Source organism: Pituophis catenifer, unplaced genomic scaffold (assembly GCF_029215685.1).
Source record: "Pituophis catenifer annectens isolate HBS135680 unplaced genomic scaffold, rPitCat1.0.hap2 SCAF_1, whole genome shotgun sequence".
Taxonomy (NCBI): Eukaryota; Metazoa; Chordata; class Lepidosauria; order Squamata; family Colubridae; genus Pituophis; species Pituophis catenifer.
In genome coordinates, this window is record NW_027256881.1 from 46,977,961 (window position 1) to 46,999,305 (window position 21,345).

Sequence of the window (21,345 nt, forward strand, 5' to 3'; positions counted from 1 at the left end):
GGAAAAGAAAGATCCATCCCCATAAAATTTTGTTCTGTTAACATGTATGTTTCATAGCATTTGCTAAGAAAGCAAATTTGGGAGTTGCCTGAGAGCCATTTTGACCCTGAGTTTTGAGATGCAATATCCCTGATTCCTTCTGTTCTAATTACATCCTGATCTATTGAATCTATTGGCTACCAAAGATCAATTAATCTGTGCAGAACATCCTGCAAACTCAATCTGCCTGAAGGCAAAATATCAATCCAAATAAGCTGAATCTCTTGGTACTCTTGGTAAGTGTTTCAGCTGCTTGTGTAAATTGTCCCACAGTCTAAAACTTGTATTTGCAAGCATTGCCATATATGTTTAAATAACCTCTGTGCTAATGTAGTGGTCTCCAAAAACCTATAGATAATTTTATATAAGGCATATTAAGGGGTCAAGGCTTGCTAATACTGTATTGTAACGTTTTGCTTTTCTTTAAAAAAAAAAAACCCAGACGTTGCTTTCCATTAATGCAGTTTTGTAAACTCTTCTTTTTTCCCTCACTACCATTAATAAAATAGTGGCAAAATTAGTTGTAGTGCTCTCAAATAATTTCTCAAATTCTGGTGGTCATCTGCAGATATGATCTTTACCAGTATTTTTGTTGTTCCTACTGAAATTTATAAGTCTTACTTCAGAGTAGACAGCCACCTAATTTCATGATAAAATAAAGATTTTTTTTTTTTTTTGAAAAGGAAACCTTTCAAGTTGAAAGAAACATTTCAACGTATTGATTGCTATGCTCCACACAAATGCTTCAAAACTTGAAAAATTATTTGGCCGTTTGGATGGTGATGGTGAATGGGAGGCAAACTTATTTCAGGTGATATTCAAAATCCAATATATAATCTTCATAATATTTTTTTAAAAAACACAACTGCTTCTTAGTATAAGGCCAATATTTCTTCTCTCCAAATAAATGAATGAAGCATTTGAAAATCTTATATACATTTTTCAGGTGAATATAAAAAAATGACACCAAACAAAATAAATATACAAGTATTGATGCATTTAAGCTATATCAAATCCTTTTCCCTCCTCCCCCCCAAGTTCTGTTCTCAGCTCCTGTGCAGCTGCTGGGTATGCATGGTTAACCTCTGCTCAGCCATACACAGAAAATCTTTTGTCCTAATATACAAAAAGCAAATCATTTGGCAAAGCTTGAGAGCACAATTAGATATAGAACTTCAGCTGGATTAATCTTATAGGGCACATCTTTTTCTTTTCCTCATCCTTAAAATTGTCCTCAATTGTGAAAGCTTTAAATAATATTTTATAAAAAGAACCCTGTGCATACTATGTCTCTTTTATCATAAGGATGCTAAAAGAAGACACATATGTGACACTGGATCATTGGCATTCCAATTAATTTGTGTTCAATTGGAAGGAATTCTCTGACATTCAAAGGGACATACTTTTAAGAAATATGTTCAGGATTGGGACCCCATTGTTTTTTTAGCTTACTCCTATTTATGCATCCAACTCACTTCCCAATATAGTCAAATATGTTAGTTAAATCTGATCTTTCTATAAACAGTCATAATATAGACTCAAGAAGTCTTGAAATAAAGGCAAACTTCATCCTGAGATTACAACTGAGAGAGAATTAAATACAGTGTCTGGTTTCAATAAGCTGGAAAAAAAGCCATAATTAAATGACAATGTACCTTCATTATAAAGGAGTATTAACAGTACTGGTGCACTACTTAAGAAAATAGTGACATTTGATGACTCAAGAGTTTAGGTACTTTTCTGCATAATAAAAAGAATATTTAACAAAGCATAGATTGATTTACAGAATGATAAATATATAGTATTTCAGAAAATAGCAGCACTAGACGAGTTGGGCTTCAAAGATAACTAACCTTGACTCTAGTTAACAGGGAATACCAAAAGTACAGTATATTATAGATAGACTAAGAAGGAAAAAAAATCATCCTGGTTTAAATTAAAACAAAACAAAAATTAACTCATAGTATTCTCCTTCATATATTATTTTAAGGTGTTCTTATAATTCCCACTGGAAAATTTGGTCTACAGCACCTTTAATCATTAACACATTGGTCAAGATTTAACTAGGAATGGCAAGAAATATTATCCTTTAATGCCACTTTTAAAGGCTGTTCTTTGGAGATTCAAAAATTTGATAGGTGTCTTGTGCTGACATTGCCACTGCAAAAGTTAGACTAGCAATCTTAATGGTAGTGAAGAAAATTAAACAAGCAAACTAAACCAGTTTCTTATGTAGAAGAGTTGGATTCTGAAATGTAATCCTCAGACATATTAACAGAGCAAAAGTAACTACATATTCAACCCAAGACCTGTAATTTAGAGTACTTACAACAGTAATGGGCAATAATGGACTTTATCACTTGTCAGATCTGCTTTATTTTATTTTTTTACCAACATTTTGAGATCTAAAGAAATGTATCAAAAATATATATTAAGAATAAAAGAGCAGAGTGTTCCCTGACCATGTTTGCAATCTTTAAAAAAATGTTTTCATAACCAGTATACTAAAACAAAGACATCATAGAAGTCTTTTCTTGGTTATCCTGCTTTCTTCATTTGATTTTAAGTGGGAAGATATTTCATTAGCTGTTGTTAAAAGAATTGGGATACAGAGGTTTATGCATATCTACTACTAATCAGAAGCCTTCCAATAGATCCTGATCTACAGTTCTGTGAGGAAGCATTCTCCCCCATTGGAGTTTCTGAATTATATATATTTGCAACTGAATGTTTTCTGATATTTATATGGGCCTTCCTGGTACATAAATGGTGTTTGAGTGAACAAATAAAAAAAGGGTCATTTAATAAACAAAGTCATCCAACATGATTGTGTCAGGATGGGGGGGGAACATTCCCTATTTCATTTAAGCCAACTGAAAGGATAATTAGGACTAGTTATAGAATTAATTCATTAAACCACCAGGGTTGATTTGGGCCAGCACCATCTTACATAAATTTGACAAACTTTGGCTCTTTGTCACAGTGAAGTTCTCAAAAAATAGATTTTAAGATCTACAGTGCTCTGCTCAAAATGAATTCCCGAGAACCTTGTTAAAAAATCATTAACATTTAACTGTTTGTAAAAAAATTATGAAACCATATTTCAGTTTTGGGTCCCCACCGATCAACAGACAGATTTATAATTTGAAAATTGAGATTTTTGAAATTGTGGTTTTTCTGTCAAAAATCTCATAAAGACCACAGCATAAAATTATCACTTTGTGATCTAAATCACAAAGACTACAGAGGAACTTCTAAGAAGCTGCAGGTCTCCTTTATCTTGACCCAAGTCAAGTGTTCATGATTCCAACCATAGAAGGCACTGGGTAAGGAAATAGGATTCATGACAATGTAGAAGCCAACACTCATTAAAAAGAACACTGATGTTCATTTGAACATTGTCAAAACTGTCCATATTTCTGAAAAAATGTGCGAAGAACAGTTGCATTAAAATCAAATTTTTGAAGCCATGTAGCTAAACATCTGGGAGAAATCAAAGTCTGAATTCTACAATAATCAAATCTCAAGCATGGAAGGGATACCGTATAGTTTGGAGATGGTTGTTGCCTAAGGATCTGAAAATTTTGCCATCATTGACAAAGGGCAAATTGAGCTTCCTGTCAGAGATTTTATAAGAAATTATCAACCTATCTCTGTTAGCTAAAGCTGAAGCACTAGTGGTTGGGTAACAAGACAGTGCTCCCAACATACTGCTATTTTACTTTTGTAACTTCTCTACTAGAGAATCAATAAAGAAGAACAAATTCAATATTTGGAATGGCCAAGACAGACTTCAGATCTAAACTCCATAGACATATTTGGATAGGACCCAAAATGAGAAATACATACTAGAATACCTTCTAATATGACTAAGTTAATACAGTTTGCCGTGAGGCAATGAATCAGAATTCTTACAATGTGAACAATTGATCACCAATCACTGGAAGCATTGGATTGCAGCTATTGCAGTTAAAGGCAGTGTAGTCCACTACTTAATCTGACTCTACTTTTTTACACCATCACTGCATGGTGGATGACTTTGTTTATGAAAGAAATGAAACAAGCACCAACCTTTGGTATCATTTGTTTTCTCAGATTTTCCTTATTAGATAAGAAGGCGAATATGAATCTATGTTAACACTCAGTGGCAGATATGCAAAAACCCAGAAAATCCAAAATGAAGAAAGGATTCTTTTTCCACAGATATGTGTATGTATGAGTCGTTCACACAAATTGGTTATTATATGGGCCTAATTACAAAAGTCATTCTTAGTTGTTATTAGCCATTCCAAATAAATAAAGGCTTATAGCAGTAATTATTAAGAATGCAGGGATCCAGTGATAATGACCATCTCAGTTCCAACTTCTGTCAGTTGACAGGAAAATCTTGCAAATCTGATTGTAAATTTACTTTTATATACATTAAATGGCTTTCCAGTAAAATGCAGCCAGTATACAAAATGTTGATTTACCTGTTTGCATTCTTATATGTACTGTAGGACTGCATTGATTAGTAATGAGTTTCCTTAATTTCACCAGGTTTGATTGCATTCTGTAATGCAGTATTGATATAAATAGATCCTAAATTCTCTCTGTGGTATATTTGGATTTATTACTTTGCATATCTTATCTTTTGTTATAATAATGCTTTAAGAAAGAAAATGTTTGCTTAGTGCTTTCATGTGTCCAAAGCACTTCACGTGGACTATATAAGTAGAAATAATCCTTATATCAACTTAGTAAAATATATCAGTATTATAACTCTCTGCATTGTATTTTTTTTTTGGGGGGGGGAGAGGAGATTAAGACCAAGAGAGAATGGCATGCCTTAAGGCTACTTAATATTGTAAGCTCATGGTAAAGGTGAGTTTTGAATTAAGGATTTTCTGATTCATTGCTCATCCATCTACATATTTTCTGTTCTTTGCATTTCTCAAATTCAGCTATTACTTCAGTATGACACTTTTGAAGAATAACCATTTTACAGTCTCATTGTCATTTTGTCTCTGAGATTATTGTTTATGAAATCCCAATTTTAATTTTCCATCATGGAGCTCAGAACAAACCTATTATCTGTGCAAAAATTCTGTCTTATGATCTATGACAGTTTGTTCCAATCTTGGCACTTTCCAGATGTGTGCACTTCAACTCCATAATTCTCAGTAGCAGGCGCGGTGGCTGGGGAATACTGGAAGATGAAGTTTCCAAACTATAGGATATCCACATTGGTGAAATTTGATCTATACCACATTCAGAGCTCTGTATTGTATGGAGGATGCAGTGTAGAGACATAATCTTATTCTTTACCACCCATGAATTTATATCCCCAAATGTATCACACAGAGAGGGATACCAATTGTCTCATAAGGCTTTAATTAAAGGCACTTTGAGAATTTGGTATTAAAATTAATATTCCATATTTCTGCAAATAAATATGCAACATAAGAACATTAATAATCACCTGTCTCTATTATTCATCTGAAATTTCCAAAACATGCTGTTATAAAATACCGAGCAGATCCAAGTACTTAGTGAAAGACTGGTTTGATCTTGAATTCGGCTGGCTTGATTACATTTTTTAAAACTTTCTGTACTTATCTACGAAATATGACAAGAGAAAATGCATAGGATTCCCATGTATTTCTCATCTGGGTCCTTATCAGAAATTTAAATCTTCCATATATCCATCAAAAGTTGTAGGAATGTCCTAGAACTTTTGGTACAGGTGTTATATTAAAATTTTAAAAAATATGACGCGCCTCACAATCTTATTCATCCAGTAATCTTGCAGATCCCTCTTGTAGTAAGGGCTACAAATGTATCTTTAAAAGCGCTGTATTTCCAATGAGGCTGCAATTATTTTTAAAATATGAAACTATTTTGTTTTATGACAACTGCCCATTTGTCTGGCTTATTTAGAAGCTTATTCCATAGGAAAGAAAAACATAAGAGAGATGTGAGACTTTGTTTTTGATCAGGTTTTTGTTCCACTCTGCTTTACATGGTGCATGTGTGTTCATGCATATGTATATTCATGTGTTTATATATCAAGAGTTTTTTCTTAAGAATAGCAGTTCTTCCCTTTGGAACAGAAAACAGCACATCTCCGTGGAGAAGGTACCCAGGATAAGAATGGAAACCAAGTATGTAAAAGCCAAGTTCAGGTTTTGGGAGCAAGAGCCCTTCCTGGTATATCTTGCTTTTACTGTAAAAAAAAAAAATAACCATTATCTTACTCTTTTTTTTTTAAGTAAAGGGAGAGAGTTAGCATTCATATGCCACATTAAACAACGTAGAAAGATGCACCTGCACCTGCCTCACAGTTCCTGCCTGCTTCATGAATGCATTGTGTATCTTTGCAAACTAAATATGTTTAATCAAATACTGAAGTTTTTATTCAAATTGCCAAAGAAACAGACAGCTAGTTGTTTTACAACATGATCTTCCTTGTCAGGCACCCTCTTTGCATCTCAAGAAAAGTAGCCTTGTTCAGCCTCGGGGCATTTGCATACAGAATATTAAGCCACAACAGTAGATTGTGGGTGTAGTTTTGTTATTGTAATACATCTATTTTTCTTCCCAAGTAAAGACTGTAATCTTTACCTTTGTAGAAAGTAGTTTTCTAACATTGAAAAACTTTGAAAGTCAGGCAGATAATTCCTCAGCAAGATGAGACTGTTTCAGTACAGAGTATTTAGAAGCCATACTAAGAAGCAGCAACATTTAACAAATGGAAATGCTTTGATCGGGGCTATTTCAGAGTAAAATAAAATCACTTGCAATATATGCATGTCTATTATACAGTTAATCCTCAACTCGCGACCACAACCGAGCCCAACATGTTGTTAAGTGAGAAATTATGTTAGATGAGTTTTGCCCCGTTTTATGACTTTTCTCACCACATTTGTTAAGTGTATCACTGCAGTTTTTAAATTAGTAACACGCTTGTTAAATTAATCTGGTTTCCCCATTGATTTTGCTTGTCAGAAGGTAGCAAAAGGAGAGCACATGACTCCGAGACACTGCAACTGTCATAAGTGTGAGTCAGTTGTCAAGCATCCAAATGTATGTCACATGACCATGGGGATGCTGCAAGGGTCAGAAGTGTCAGAAATGACCATAAGTCACTTTTTTCAGTGCCATTGTAACTTTGAATGGTCACTAAATGAACTGTTATAAGTCCAGGACCACCTGTACATCACCCAATGTATTTTGATTAAATCAACAGAAGCTTTTTTCCGGTATATTATTAATCCTAATCCTAAATACAAACTCAATGTCTAAAAATTTGGACATGCATTGAATCAAGCAGATAATACATATTGGAAGCACTGGTCTGCTCCTATATTCATATTTCTTTTTCTTTTTCTCTCTCTTTGTGTATATGTATATGCATGTGTATATTGTGTATGTGTGTGTGTGTGTATGTATATATATTTGACAGGTAACCTTTGAGAGGATTTTAAAGGGAAGGGATAAAAATAAAGATCTCTTCTTGTAGCAATTCTGACGAGGAAGCTTCCAGTTGGAGAAAAAAAAAAATATTGCCGCATCCTACCCTCATGCTTTATCTCCAAACATCTCAAATCAGGAGGAACAATCTATCTTGTAAAGAAAAAAAAAAAAAGAGCTACAAAGATATATATATGTATCTCCTTCTTCCTTTAATTTTTTTTTCTTTTTCCCTGTTCTTCACATCTCCCTTTCTGCTGCTGCTGCTGTTCTAAGCAGAAATACATTATGCTTTGTAAATATATAACAATCAGATCCTCGGGTTGTTTGAACACTGTTTTAGTTCAGCTGCAGTACACGGCTCCTCTGATCTTTTATGTTCCTGAGCAGATGTCTTTCATTAATTTATGGATTTATCATCTTTTCTTTTCTTTACCCCTCCCCCCCTTTTTTTACACCTGGCAGCTGGTTCAGGTTTCAGCAGTTACTGTCTTTTGCATTAGACATACAATTGAATGTCATCTGTCTTCACAAAGCTATGGCAGAGTACTGAGGCAAGCAACATCAGCTGTTGGGGCAGAGCGTGTTTGCCTTCTCCTGGCTTTTTTGTCCTTCCTGCTTTCCTACCTCTTTTCTCTCTCCTCCCTCCCCTCCCCTTACCTCCTTAATATTTATTTGTGCTCATTTTCTTTCCTGGCCTTGAATGGAGCTTAGCTCGTGTTCGGTACAGCTGTATGTTTACTGAATCTATTCCATCATGACTCATTGTGCGTGTGTAAGTATCCTAGAAACAGGCAGTGCTTTCTTGGAAGAACGGTTGCTTTTCAGCACAAGCACTTAAAAGGAAAATTAACCAATTGGTCAACTCAGTTTTAGCAAAGGGTCATCTCACTATTGGCCTTTAAGTGTTTTGCTATCTATTTTTAATAGTTGCTATTAGTGAGGCTTTTTAACGATAATGTCATCTCTGAAACAAAGTATTTTGAAAAACAAAACAAAACAAAAAAAATCCCCCAGCAAAATAAGATTGCATTAAAAGTGCTGGGCAAGGTTTTGAAAAACCAAATAAAAATAAAATAAAATTGGAATTTGCTCATGACATATATTTTGCGGAATCTTAATAATCCCACAGCATTAAAAGAACTTAGATATGTTTATGATTAGAATATTGAAATATCTGGGTTCCGATACCCATGTGGTCAATAAAATATACAATTGATTTTGGATCAAACTATCATCCTTCTGTTTAATCTATCCTTCTAGGCTGGTTTGAGGATATATGGAAAGTAACCTACAGATCAGTCTGAGTTCCTTTCAGAAGAAACAAGATACAAACAAAAATAATGAAACAATAACAACAGCCGTTACTTCGCTAGGAACCTCTACTGGCAAAGATTATTGAAATGAATGAGAGCCATGTGAGAAAACATTCGTTTTCTTGTGTGCCTGTCATTTGTTAAAATGGATCTGCTTCGGAAAAATTTCCAACAAATGGTTTCTGAGGTTAATTGCCTGACAATTAACTGTTATTTAAGGGTGAGAACATACCCACGTGTATGCACGTGTGTGAATACATTTCCCTTCCCCTCAGTGCAGTTGCATAATAAAATGGATTCTATTCGAAAACTTTTTATTTGCCCATAACCCGTATTGCTATTGTAGGTGGTGACAGCTTGCCACTTTTATTTTATATGTACATTTTGAGAGATGGCAGAAAGGCATTAATGCTCCTTTAGTTTTCTCTGTCAAGCTAATGGAGGTCCTTTAAACTCTTCTTCTGGCACAAAATGTGTGTCCATCATAAGTTATCTTTTTTTCAAGTTTTGAGCATGGTCTGCGATGTGCTTATGCAAACCAGCAACCTTAAAAGGTTGGGATTTTTAAAAAAAGAAATTAAGCCATTTGCCAACAGAACAAACAAATACAATTTGCATCCACTTCATGTTTCAAAAATTCTACAAACTACTGCTTTGTTTTTTTTTTTTAAAAAAAATTGATCTAAATCAACAACCTACAAACAGTACAAAGTTAATTGTGGTACACTGTAAATTGTATCAGGGAACTTAACAAATATTGGCTTTTAATATTTTTTTTCACCGTGTTGTTAGTGAAAGTGCTTCAATTTCTGGATCACTTTGAATTTGTTTGACCTTTCCCTGCCTTGCAGTGTGCTATTTAATAAATGACATATTTATATGTGCATACTGACTGTCTTTAAGGGAGACAGTCTTCCAAGAAGCTACTGGAGCTATCTTAATTGACCTTGTGGGGCCACGTTGACTTTTGTCATGTGCTTCTTCATTTCTGATACATTATAAAGCCATTAATTTACAGAGGAAATGGCAGGGCCAGCCTGCTTCACAGATGTGACCAAAACTGCCCTAGCACAGAGTACACAAAAGAGTGCCAAGAAGCAGTAAGGGGGGTGGGGAGGGAGGAGCACCAAAATGCCTGGATTGTTATAGTTAGTTCCATATTCTGCTGGGAACTCTTTTGATTGTTCAGTTTGTAGACCTGAAAAGTAACAATGTTCAGAAAACAGATGACCCCATATACTTTGGTGTATTGCTAGAAGAAAGTTTCTGTTGGTATTTTCTGCATAACGTTCCTGTGAACAATGTGATGCGTAAGGAAAAGGAAAGTGTGTAAGGAAAGAGGAATTTTTACATGCACATATTTGCATATTTGTTTTCCTAGCAACAAATGAACATACATGTTTGCAAATTTTACAATTGAGATATTTCTTCCACCAATTCTTCTTCCCAACAAGGAGAAATCTTATCCATATTTTACTGTGTTGAATAGGAACTATGCTTAAGGAATTGTGCCACTTGAGATCTCGAAGTTATACCGTAGGCTCAGATTCATAATTTTCCCCTTCCTAAGTAATTGCATATTATGCTAACTGAATACTAATTTAGTAGAAATACAATTATTCCAAGAGAACTTTGTTAGCCCTTAATATTGAGAGCTGTCATTCAAACCAAATATTTTTCCTTAACTCATTTTGTCCTACATGCAGGAAGGTTTGTCACCAAACCACTTAAAAAAGGCCAAGCTTATGTTCTTTTATACTCGGTACCCAAGTTCCAATATGCTGAAAACCTACTTCTCAGATGTAAAGGTAGGAAATGCCAATTTAATGTTTATTCTCTTCCTATTGATTGCATGCTTGAATTTCTTGAATGCCTATTAATTTTCATTTAATTCTGCTAATAAAATATGCTGACAAAGTTTTATAAACTCCCTTCCTTCCTTCCTTCCTTCCTTCCTTCCTTCAATTTATGTATGTATTTATGAATTGTACTTTCTAATGTTTCTCTCTGCCCTCAAATATGACATGGATATTAGAAAAAAGAAATAAAATGCTGAAAATTTCTACTAGTGGCATTAGCTTACTATCTAAGGGCATTTTGGAGAACAGATTTAAAATTCTCCTTTAATTTTTCCATTGCAGGCATGTTTCTAATATGCTGCTTATATTAGTGCCCACTCTGGAGATCCCTTTTTCTTCCATCAAAAAGGAATGCAACATTGAAATTCTCCGTGCAGTAGCTGCTTAAAAACAAAAGTGATGATTGTCTCTTATTTACAACTTAATTTGTTGTTGATGCAGAGTACACTGAACATAAGGAGGATGAATAAACTGACAGATTCAGGCCACATTATTCAAATGAGAATATGAAAGCTGTCGACGTACAGCTGCATCCTCCCCTCATTCTAAGAATATTAGGACCTCCTGATATCTTTTTTCCTAAAGTAATTGTTTCTTCACATCAACTTGATTTTTTTTGTGTTAATCATCTTTTTTTTTTTTTTTTTTAAAAAAACTAGTTTGGGTTCCAATTATTATAATGACATACATGGAATAATTTTGAAACCTTTAAAAATAAACATCATATTAGTTTAAATTTGCCGTATTCAAATTCTTCTTGTCCTGTCCCTTTCTCTGCAAAATGCTCTGCATTAACTCTATTCCCACCTCCAGACGCTAGCAAATCTGGATTTGTAAGAATGGCCTGCTTCTATAATAGAGCAGGTTTACGGTTTTCTCCTTATGTGCCCTTCTAAAATAAAACAGGTATTTTAAGTAGGGGTTTTCCTTCTTTTTATTAGCCCTCATATTTTATTAATTGGTTTAATAAACTAAACCTCAAAACTGTATTTAATGTAACTAAAATTGTGTTTAATTTAACCATTGCTGTCCTAGTCTTGTTAATATCATTCTTTGTGCTAGATTAATATATGGTTTTTTGTTTGTTTGTTTGCATGGTACATAGAGTTAACCTATTCTGTCCAATGAGAAATTCCGGAGAAACTGATTTAGCCGGCTGTGATAATACTTTGAAAAGCTGTTTGATTAGAAAGTGAACCAGTGAAGGTGTATAGGATGAATGTGTCTAGGATGGTCAGTGACCACTCCACATTGGCCATTCAGGCCTCTTAAAAATGTTTTGTCCTATATACTTAACCCACACCTGATGATTGTCTCTGAACTTTGTGCAACGAACTGAAGAAAAACAATGCTTCTGTGGAAGTATTATCTGCAATGTAACAATGCAAAGGATCTCTGTGGAGATTTCAAGCCATCGCTACAGCTTGATCTCAGTATGGCTTGAGAGAACCTCATGAGGACTCTCTTAAATGTTCTGTTTTGTAGTGGATGCTAATTCAAGCAGTTGCACAGAAGCATTTCACTAGTATTTGGTGCCTGTTGTTTTTTTCAGCATGTGACAACCGAACTCAGTCTTCTTACAATGTTGCCAAGTTTATATGAAACATTTTGATGTTATGCCACCTTATATTTATATAGCATCATTCATCCAGAAGAAGCCCAAAGTGCTTTACAAACAGCCAATATAGGGATCATTCACCCACCACAGAAAGGCAACCGCTTCCGTGGTGGAAGGCAACAGCCATTCGGGGTCAGCAACATCACACACCAGTAGATGTAAATATTAGATCCATTCCTCTTTTCTTGGGGAGTGGGGTTGGAGGGTGGGTTTCCACGTTGATACATTTGGGATGTTTATTTTATGTAACAGTTCTTGAGTAAAATCAGCTTCTCTTTTGATTTGCTCTGCAGATTTGTTCAGACTGACCTTGGGTTTAGCTCCTGGTTCATATAGGCAATCTACAGAGTAGAATCTTGTGTAATTGTGCCCATCATTTCCTTTTTTTTCTCTGTCTCAATCTCTCGTCTGTGTGAATGTTTCTGTGTTTAGATAGAAAGATAGATTTTTTTTAAAAAAAATAACAAGCTGTCGAGGTAGGAAATTATCTCAAATATGACAGCAATCTTTGCATTCTCAAATTAAAGAAAAAGTGAGAAATCTAGTAGCCTAATGGAATATGTAGTACAATAATCATGAATACTACAAATGGGGTGAAAAATACAAGAAGGTGATTTTTGTTCGTTTTGCTAGATCGCCTTAGGAATTATTCTAGATTATTTACTTCCATGTATAAATCAATAAATTCAGCCATAACTGCCCAAGCTAGCTAGGACATATGGGAGCTGGTATCCAACAAAATCTGAAGAGCCACAGGTTCTATCTTTATAATGAAATACTGAATCATGTTCATTTCAAAGCTCTATTAACCGAGATTCAAATGAAGGTTCCATATCACTCAATAGACAGAGCTTAGAATGAGCAAAATCTGTGCAATGCTGAAAGATTGGCACTGCTTTTGAATAGGCTTTTCTATGTGTAAGAGGGCAAAAAAGTCATGTGATCTAAAAAATAGTTTGGGGGCCCATGATGAGTTTCTTTTCATGTTGTTTTGTTTGAAAGTAAAATGCTATGATGCCATTCATATGCCATGGTCTATACATGGTCTTAATGCAGTATTGTGCATTCACTACAGACAATTCCTGTTGAACCCAAAATGGATACCATGCCCCAATAACTTTAATATCAGCTCATTAGCCAAACCATATGAAACAATGTTAATTTAAAAAGTAATGGAAAATTGACAGTACAAAAGAGTATAATTTATTACTTATGTCTAATGGCAAGGAAATAAATCATAATTTCCACACAAAGTGTTTGGGAGATAATTATTTACGGTAGCATATGCTACTTCTCTACAATCTAATAATTTCAAGTGTGATCCTGGAAATGTTTAATCTTAACACATCTGGAAGACACCATATTGAGAAATTTATATGATGCACTAATGATTATTTCAGCAAACTATCCCTAACTGATCTAGGGTATATAATGTGGTTGTGAGCATTCCCTTCATGCAAGAATAACTAAGTAAAAGACATAAGATCACATTTTGTTAATCTTCTATAGTAAAATGTTCTGTAGTAAGATTTTTCAACTGAGTTTTACAACTACTGAATTCCTTACTAGTACAGCAATATAAATATAAATAAATTGTCAGATACACGGGCAGTTTGTTGTGAGAGCAGAAGTTCAGTATAAATTTAACTTTCAATTTAAGTATCACATGTAAAGGAAAAAAGGATAAAAATTAGGTTGAACTAGAGAAGTCCCTTTAACCATATAAGGTCTGGTCTTACTATTAGTCAGAATTAGGTAACCATTTTGAGGAGATAATCTTATTTACTTAGTTATTTTGAAATGACATAAAATTGTTAGGCATTTAATTTATTATTTATTATTACATTTTTATATTCAGAAAGGGGAATAAATGCCTACGGCAAAAAATTAGCTTTCTGTTGTATACATCTTGTGTTGATGATAGAGTGTCATTTGCTTCTCTGCCTCAGGCATCAGCATATCTTGGGCTATGAAAATCAAGTTTTTATGGTAGAGAAAAATATTTGCCTTCAATGTGGTGCAATTATTGGGATCACTTTAAAAGTTAATAGGAAGGAATTTAAAAATTGCTAACAATATATTGCAGCAGAACTCGAAAATGTTTTATCATCAATTGTGACTATAAAAACTAGAAGTTGGGGTGTTGGATGGATGCGTTGGTTGGTTTTTTGCAATTCATGGGTAGAGTTCCAGGAAGTCATAGACTGGCTTTCCATATGTAGGAACTCGCCATCAAACATTGCTTTCAAAACCCATTAAAAATTCATTCCAAAAAATCAGAGAATCTTTCAGGTCATTTCTCATACAACATGAGCTTGAGTTGGAACCAAATGCTTGGAAAATATACAAGGGCTCTTTGGATCACAGCCCACACACTGCAATTTATCCTAATATGTTGCACAATAAATGTACAAAGTCCCGTTCAAAGCCATGTGCTGGCCTATGCAGGTCCTATATTTAAAGCAACTTAGTTTAAATCAAAGATAATTTAACAAAATTTATGAAATAATGGAGATTTTCCATAAAAATAGACCCAACACATTTATTTGAAAATAAATTCAAATTGTTTCAGGGGATCAATTGTACTTAGAATTCTGAGACATGTTCTTTGAGTCATAATGCACATATGCACTGTGACTTTTTCCCCTTATTTTAGATAAAGAGCTAAACTAAATAGAGCCGAATAAGATGCAACCACCATTTTTAACTTGAGGTGAACATGTTCTTCTTAATTGGTATTATAAAAAGAAATACCAGCTGTATCCAGTTCTTTCGCTCCACTTGGTGCCGATTTTAATGTGTAAACTAATAATTCTTAGACTGCTAAATACAACAGATTCAGTGTCATTTTAGCTTTGAAGAACGGGAGCTTCCAGGCTTTTCAACTCAGCGTGTTAAATGATGTATCTCATTCCTTCCACCCCTTGAGTCAACTGCTGCCTAGCCAGCTTAAGGTGTCAGATTGATTTGTTTTATACATCTTTTGACCATGCTCATTGAATATTTAGGAAGTTTCTTCAGCCCATATTGAGGCTGAGGTATCCCGTGGGAAGCATTAATCAAAGTCACAGAGACTCTTACACTGTGGAAGCACAGACTCTTTATTGTAGCGATTAGTTTTTGCAGTAACACATTAACGCACTACAGAGCTTTTCTTTTATAGAACAATTGATCCCTTTCTTGTACTCCGCTGCAGAAAGGGGGGGTGTCATGAAATAATTAACTCTTTAAAGTTTGGCAATTTAAAGAAGCCTAATGTATCTTTACTAAAATGTTGAGGCAAGGGCAGAGGTGTATGTGCGTGCATGTTTGTCTATGTATGTATGTGTCTGTCTATCTTCCACATGCATTTGTGTTAACTTATCCTTCAAATGTTTTTATATTATTATCTTTGTTTCTTTAGTGGTTATGTATGTAATTGCTCCATGTGTTATATTTCTATTGTCGTTAGTTCTTCCCCCTCCCCATTTTCATGTCTCAACAATAAATATTAAATCTTCCTTTGTATCCTGTTGCTAAATAATGATATGTGTGCACCTACTTTTTTTGTTGTTTTTGCTATCCACATTCACGACCATTCTAGGGTGGGGTGGGGGGAGTCCTTTTTCTATTTTTCCTCTCTCTAGAACTCTTGTCCATATGAGACAATGTCTTGTAACAATGCAAGAGTCTAATCTCCATGTCAAAGCAATTTTCATTCCCCAGTGCACACCCAGCTATCATTTTGTAATGTTTTGTTTCTTATTCTAAAAGAATTAAAAAGGAACAGTAAGCTGTCACAGGGGCCTGTAGTCCTTATCTCAGTGTCTGGAAATTTGGACAGTGTATTTTACTACTGAGATAAAATGGAAAGAACTCCAAGTTCAGCAAATCGTAATGGGTTTAAGTTCTATTGAAATCGGTAACCAGAAGATCAGATAACAGGGGTCCTTCAGTTGTCTTTTTAATCAGGTTCCCCGCAAGGGCTGAATAGAGACAGAGCAGACACACAGTGAAAATATAATTCTTGGATAGGTTAAGTACATGTTTGAACTCTTGCAAGCAGAAGCGATTTGATGATGACTTAATCATTTTCTGGTCAATTATCTGTAAGGACCCTTGCAACTGCATGGCAATTATGATGCAAGTTGGCCTTTTGGGAGAAACACCAGTCTCCCTGCTTCTGTTTCCTTGTTGCTTAGATTCTCTGCCATAAATTTTCATTCGTTTATTATCTTTGCTAGCATGGAAACAACTTTCTGTGTAGTAATTACAGCCCCAATGCACACTTTAGCTGTCATCTTGTTGGAGGCCTGGATGTCCTCATGGCCAGCATTTGATAAGTGTTCTTTGTTGATTTTTGATTAATGCACATCTCTTTCTGGGGGCCAGGGGAAGTGAATGCCTGTGATGACAAAAGGCAGGGGATAGTATATCAGCTTGCCTGATATATAGCTATGGATTTATTGGCTTTAACTTGGCAAGTTGAGTTGCATCTGTCCTTTACACATAGAAGAGGCTGTCAATAAGAGGGTATCAGCTGCAGCATAGCCTAAATGACATCTTCAGTTCAAAGGTCATAGGAAATAGTAAGAAAACTCATCCTGAAAGATACCAACATTTTTCATGTTAGCTTTATTCCCTATGAGTTAAGGTGATGCATTACTGAGCTAACAAAATTTAAATTTTATATGCAGAAGGACAAAATTTGATATGTTCCCACATTATTCTAATCAGAAAAGTATGTTCTCTGATCTGCCTTACATTTGCATCATTTAACTTTCAAAATCAAAATCTATAATATTATACAATGTTCAACTCTTATTAATTGGGGAACCATAAAAAAATGACATAATAGGCAGCTCATATTTTTTCCTTTACCCTATACATCATTCCATAAATGTCCTCAGTAGGATCTTGTATTAATTTACTATTGATAGTGATGCTTTGGCTATTGTACAAAGCTTGAAAATCCAAGGCACCTGCTAGGTTAAGTGCCAGAATCTTGATAGTGGTGCCTAGAAATCTTGAAATATTTTCCATGCCTGATGCTGTGTCTAGTAGAACAGTAGTGCATTGGATAGCAACTTCAGGAATGAGACTCAAAGAGTATTTTGCTATTTAAAAGTTTGGTGCAATATTTTTATATCATCTGACTCAACCTCTTGTATCTCCTTATCCCTCAGGTTTAAAAGCTTTTGAAGATGAGCTTTGTGAGGGTAGGGAAGAGGAAGGGATGTAAGAATGCTGTGGGGAGGAAAAGGAGGAAATGTCAATGATCTAATCCTTTGTACTCTTTACACTTTAACAGTTCAACAGATGTATTACTTCTCAGCTCATCAAGTGGTTTAGCAATTTTCGTGAGTTCTACTACATTCAGATGGAGAAGTATGCACGTCAAGCCATCAATGATGGTGTAACAAGCACTGAAGAGCTGTCTATAACCAGAGACTGTGAGCTGTACAGAGCCCTCAACATGCACTACAATAAAGCAAATGACTTTGAGGTACGCACTGATCTTTCTATTCCCTCTTCCCCTGGGTTTACGGATAATTGGGGTGGGGAAACAACTACAGGATTTCATAGTATTTTCATTTGTCTCTTCATTGGATATAGCTCTTCTTGGGTAATGATGAAATGGGTCCATAAAGACAAATCTAATTAGCCAGAATATGGGAAAGTTCTCTTTTGTAAAAGGCACAGTTTTGGTGATTTCACTTCCTTCTTCCTTTCCAACATTTTCTATTTGAATGCCAGATAAGCGTGGTTATATTATTATCTAAAAGGCCAGTCTTCATGAGCTTTTCTTGGAAATGAATATTTTGAGTGGGGAAAATGCAACTCATTTGCAAAATAAATAAAGAAACATAAGGCAGAAAAGGTTGGTTGTCCTTCAGTTCCATCAAAATCGTTGGAGAATTCTATTGAAATTTCTGGAATACATTCTGCTGCTTGATGACTCTCAATGTAAAAGTTCCTTATAAGCTAATCATCAGCTAGCATGAGTTAGCCACTGAGGGAACAGCTCAGCAGGTTTTGTTGTTAATGTGCTGACCCATAGTAGCAAATTCCTCAGTGCTGACAGTGCCATTTTGCTACATCCAGATAGATTCATGCAGAGATAAGGCAAGAGGAGTGTTCTGGGAGTTGTAAGGGTATGGCCCTGAGGTCTTCTGGCAGTATATTAACATGAACTAATCAAACATGTTAAATATTGTATTTATTGTACAATATTGTAAATATGTACAATGCTATATTGGAATTTAAGCTTCGCAATAGGGTAGTCAGAAGGTGATATTGATTCTGTTCTGTTCCTAATGTAAATAGGGTATGTGTTAGGCATTAAACTTTCTCTGAAACTTTTCTCTTTCAAATTGGTGGCCATCATCAACATATCTGAAATTTTATATGTATGTTGTTATGCTTATATGTAATTATTTTTGCTACCGAGATTTAAATTGCTAAGATTGAAATGGATAACTTTGCAAGCCCAATTCAAAATTTTGTTTTAAGAGCAGCCGATACATTTCATATTTTCTACCCATGTGGTTTCCTTGATAAAAAATATAGGAAAGATATTTCTTCTTTCCTATAGTAGCCTTCTTTCACATAGTATTAATTGATGTCCATGCCATTCTCACTAAAGTGATCACCTGATTCCAGGGTCTTTCTATATTGCTGCATTTCAATATAGGTGCCTGGATCAACAACAACTTGATGACACTTGATCAATGATTATTTTCATAAAGAAAAAAGTATAAAGCTATTAATTAAAAAGAAAAGGATAGAGGAAGTTATAGTGCAAATTTCATTTACAATTTTACTAATTTAAAATGGTCTCAGTGCATGTAGCATTTAAGGTAGCACAGTGCAATGTAGTCAATCACATACAATTGAATTTGAATGATATTTATACATAAATTTCTCCTACTTTATGATCTTACAATTATCAACTGTGCTTCTCTTGAGGATCAAACCTGAAAAGTGAAATCAAAATGTGTTCTTTGTTTTTCAAGAGAGCATACTTGTAATTTTTAATAATAATGTAAACTTTGGATGAATGACTTTTGTTTCACAACTTGCAGGACTGTCTACTGCTCTATCTTCTTAACTTTTCAACAGGATATTTTTTTATACCAATACCTAGCATAAATAGCTAATGTTGCTTCCTCATGGCACAGCCTAAACCAAAAATGCTGAAGTTACATCAATATAAAGGTCACGCAAAGTAAGTAGGTCCTTCAGGACCTATTATGGGGGGGGCAGTTAAAGTATAAATAGCCTTTAACCCACAAAACTCAGAACCATTCAAATAATTTATTCCTACCCGCTTAAGGGAGCTCTGAAAACGCTAATGGAGGCAACACTGTTGTTCCAGTCACATTTTTTGCCTCAGTGATCTAGACCATGGAACTTTCCACTGAAGATATGACTGACCACTTTGTCTCATAGTTTTTTCAGAGAGTTTTTTACCCAAGATTCCCTGATTCTAATTTTTATATTGCTTGCTTTGCAGTAGATAGGTCCCAAAGTAGAAGTTGGTGGCCAATTACTATGATCTTATATGACTACAAACTATTATGAGAAAAGGCCAAAATCAAAAGTAAGACCACTCCCTTTTTTTCCTTCCCTTCCCCTTCCCTTCCCTCCCCTCCTATCCCCTCCTATCCCATCCCATCCTATCAAATAGGAAAAGGACAGCTCAGAGTATAACAATGATACCATTTTAAGATCAAATACATTTCCTCAGGAGATAGAGTATAGCCAGCTATAGCTGTGTCCACAGAATATCAAACACTTTTTAAAAAGAAACAGCTATGACTTCTTTTTTAATAACTAAATGAATACTAACTAGTTTTCATCTTTTGAAACAGAGTTTTACTTGGCTACGGAGTTTAATCACATTTGCATTGTAAAAGTATAGCTAGCAGGTATACTCAGCTTCCACCTGTTCATAGAACACTATTTCCATAGAATATAGTTGAAAAAATAATGTTCTTCATGTGTTCACAAGTCTCCTGTTTTCCACCTACCTTACTTATCTTTTTAATCCTGATCTGATATTTGATTTGCAACTGGGTTTTCTGCAAGGAGAAGCAATCATAGAGTTTTTCAGTGCAAATCCAGAGTGTCATACTATAGGTTTTGTATAGGGCAGATGTTGTTGCTGGACACTGCAATAATCAAAAGCTTTAATAAAGATGACATTTTTCTGAAGGAATTTGTGACCAATGCTAGCATATCTAGGCTGAAAAAAAATCTGGATGACCACCTTGTTGTTATTTATTGGTTGTTCAGAATTCTGCAGTTAAAATATAATAGTTCTGATGAGAATGGAGCTACAATATTCATGAGTCAGAAAATATAGAGAGAAGAACTGGGAGGAGAATGTTGATGTTAGCTTTCCTTCCTGTAACCTCACTTATATCAAAGTAACTAGATAGAAGAGGACACTTTCTATGTATACAAAATGCATGTGTGCATAATTTATGCCCATGTGCATACAGATGACTTTGTGGGGGATGACCCACTACCCATTATGTGCAACCTTCAGAGATGAAACAATTGTGGAAAATAAAAGCTGTATTCATTACTTGGCAGGATTTATTCTAAAAATAACTCTTCCGTGTGAAAATGATACAAGATTATATTTAACTAAATACTGAAATGCCATTTTTTTTTGTCTTTGACCTACTCATATAATATATCCTTTGCTTCAGTTTCAGGCAAAGAAATTTTAATTTCTTTTTTTTAATAAAGCAAATTCTAGACTGTAATGTAGAATTCACTATATTAAATACTATTTATTCTCTTTTTATATATGCTACCTGCCTTAATAAGGTAGCATGTATTTTTCTTCCTCCTCCATTATTTTATTCTTATGATCCTGTGAAGTAGATTAGAAACAAGGATGACTTCAAGTCATCCAGAGAATTTCATGAATGAGAGATTTGAACTTTGTCCCATGAAGATATAGTTCCAGTAACCCATAATGCAAGTATTTTGTACTGGAACTTAAATGCTTAAATACATGACACAGATTTGCCATTACTATTTTCAAATATGCAGTTGTTTTACATGG

The 21,345-nt window shown here is 34.7% G+C and overlaps 1 protein-coding gene across 1 annotated transcript in view; it reads left to right on the top strand.

The window, feature by feature from the left end:
• Window positions 1–21,345, top strand: part of PROX1 (prospero homeobox 1) — a 64,808-nt gene that overhangs the window by 10,942 nt on the left and 32,521 nt on the right. Inside the window, exons 3-4 of the mRNA XM_070948943.1 lie at window positions 10,504–10,615; window positions 17,575–17,769. Of these exons, the coding sequence (XP_070805044.1) occupies window positions 10,504–10,615; window positions 17,575–17,769 (307 nt within the window). The remainder of the gene's footprint in view (window positions 1–10,503; window positions 10,616–17,574; window positions 17,770–21,345) is intronic.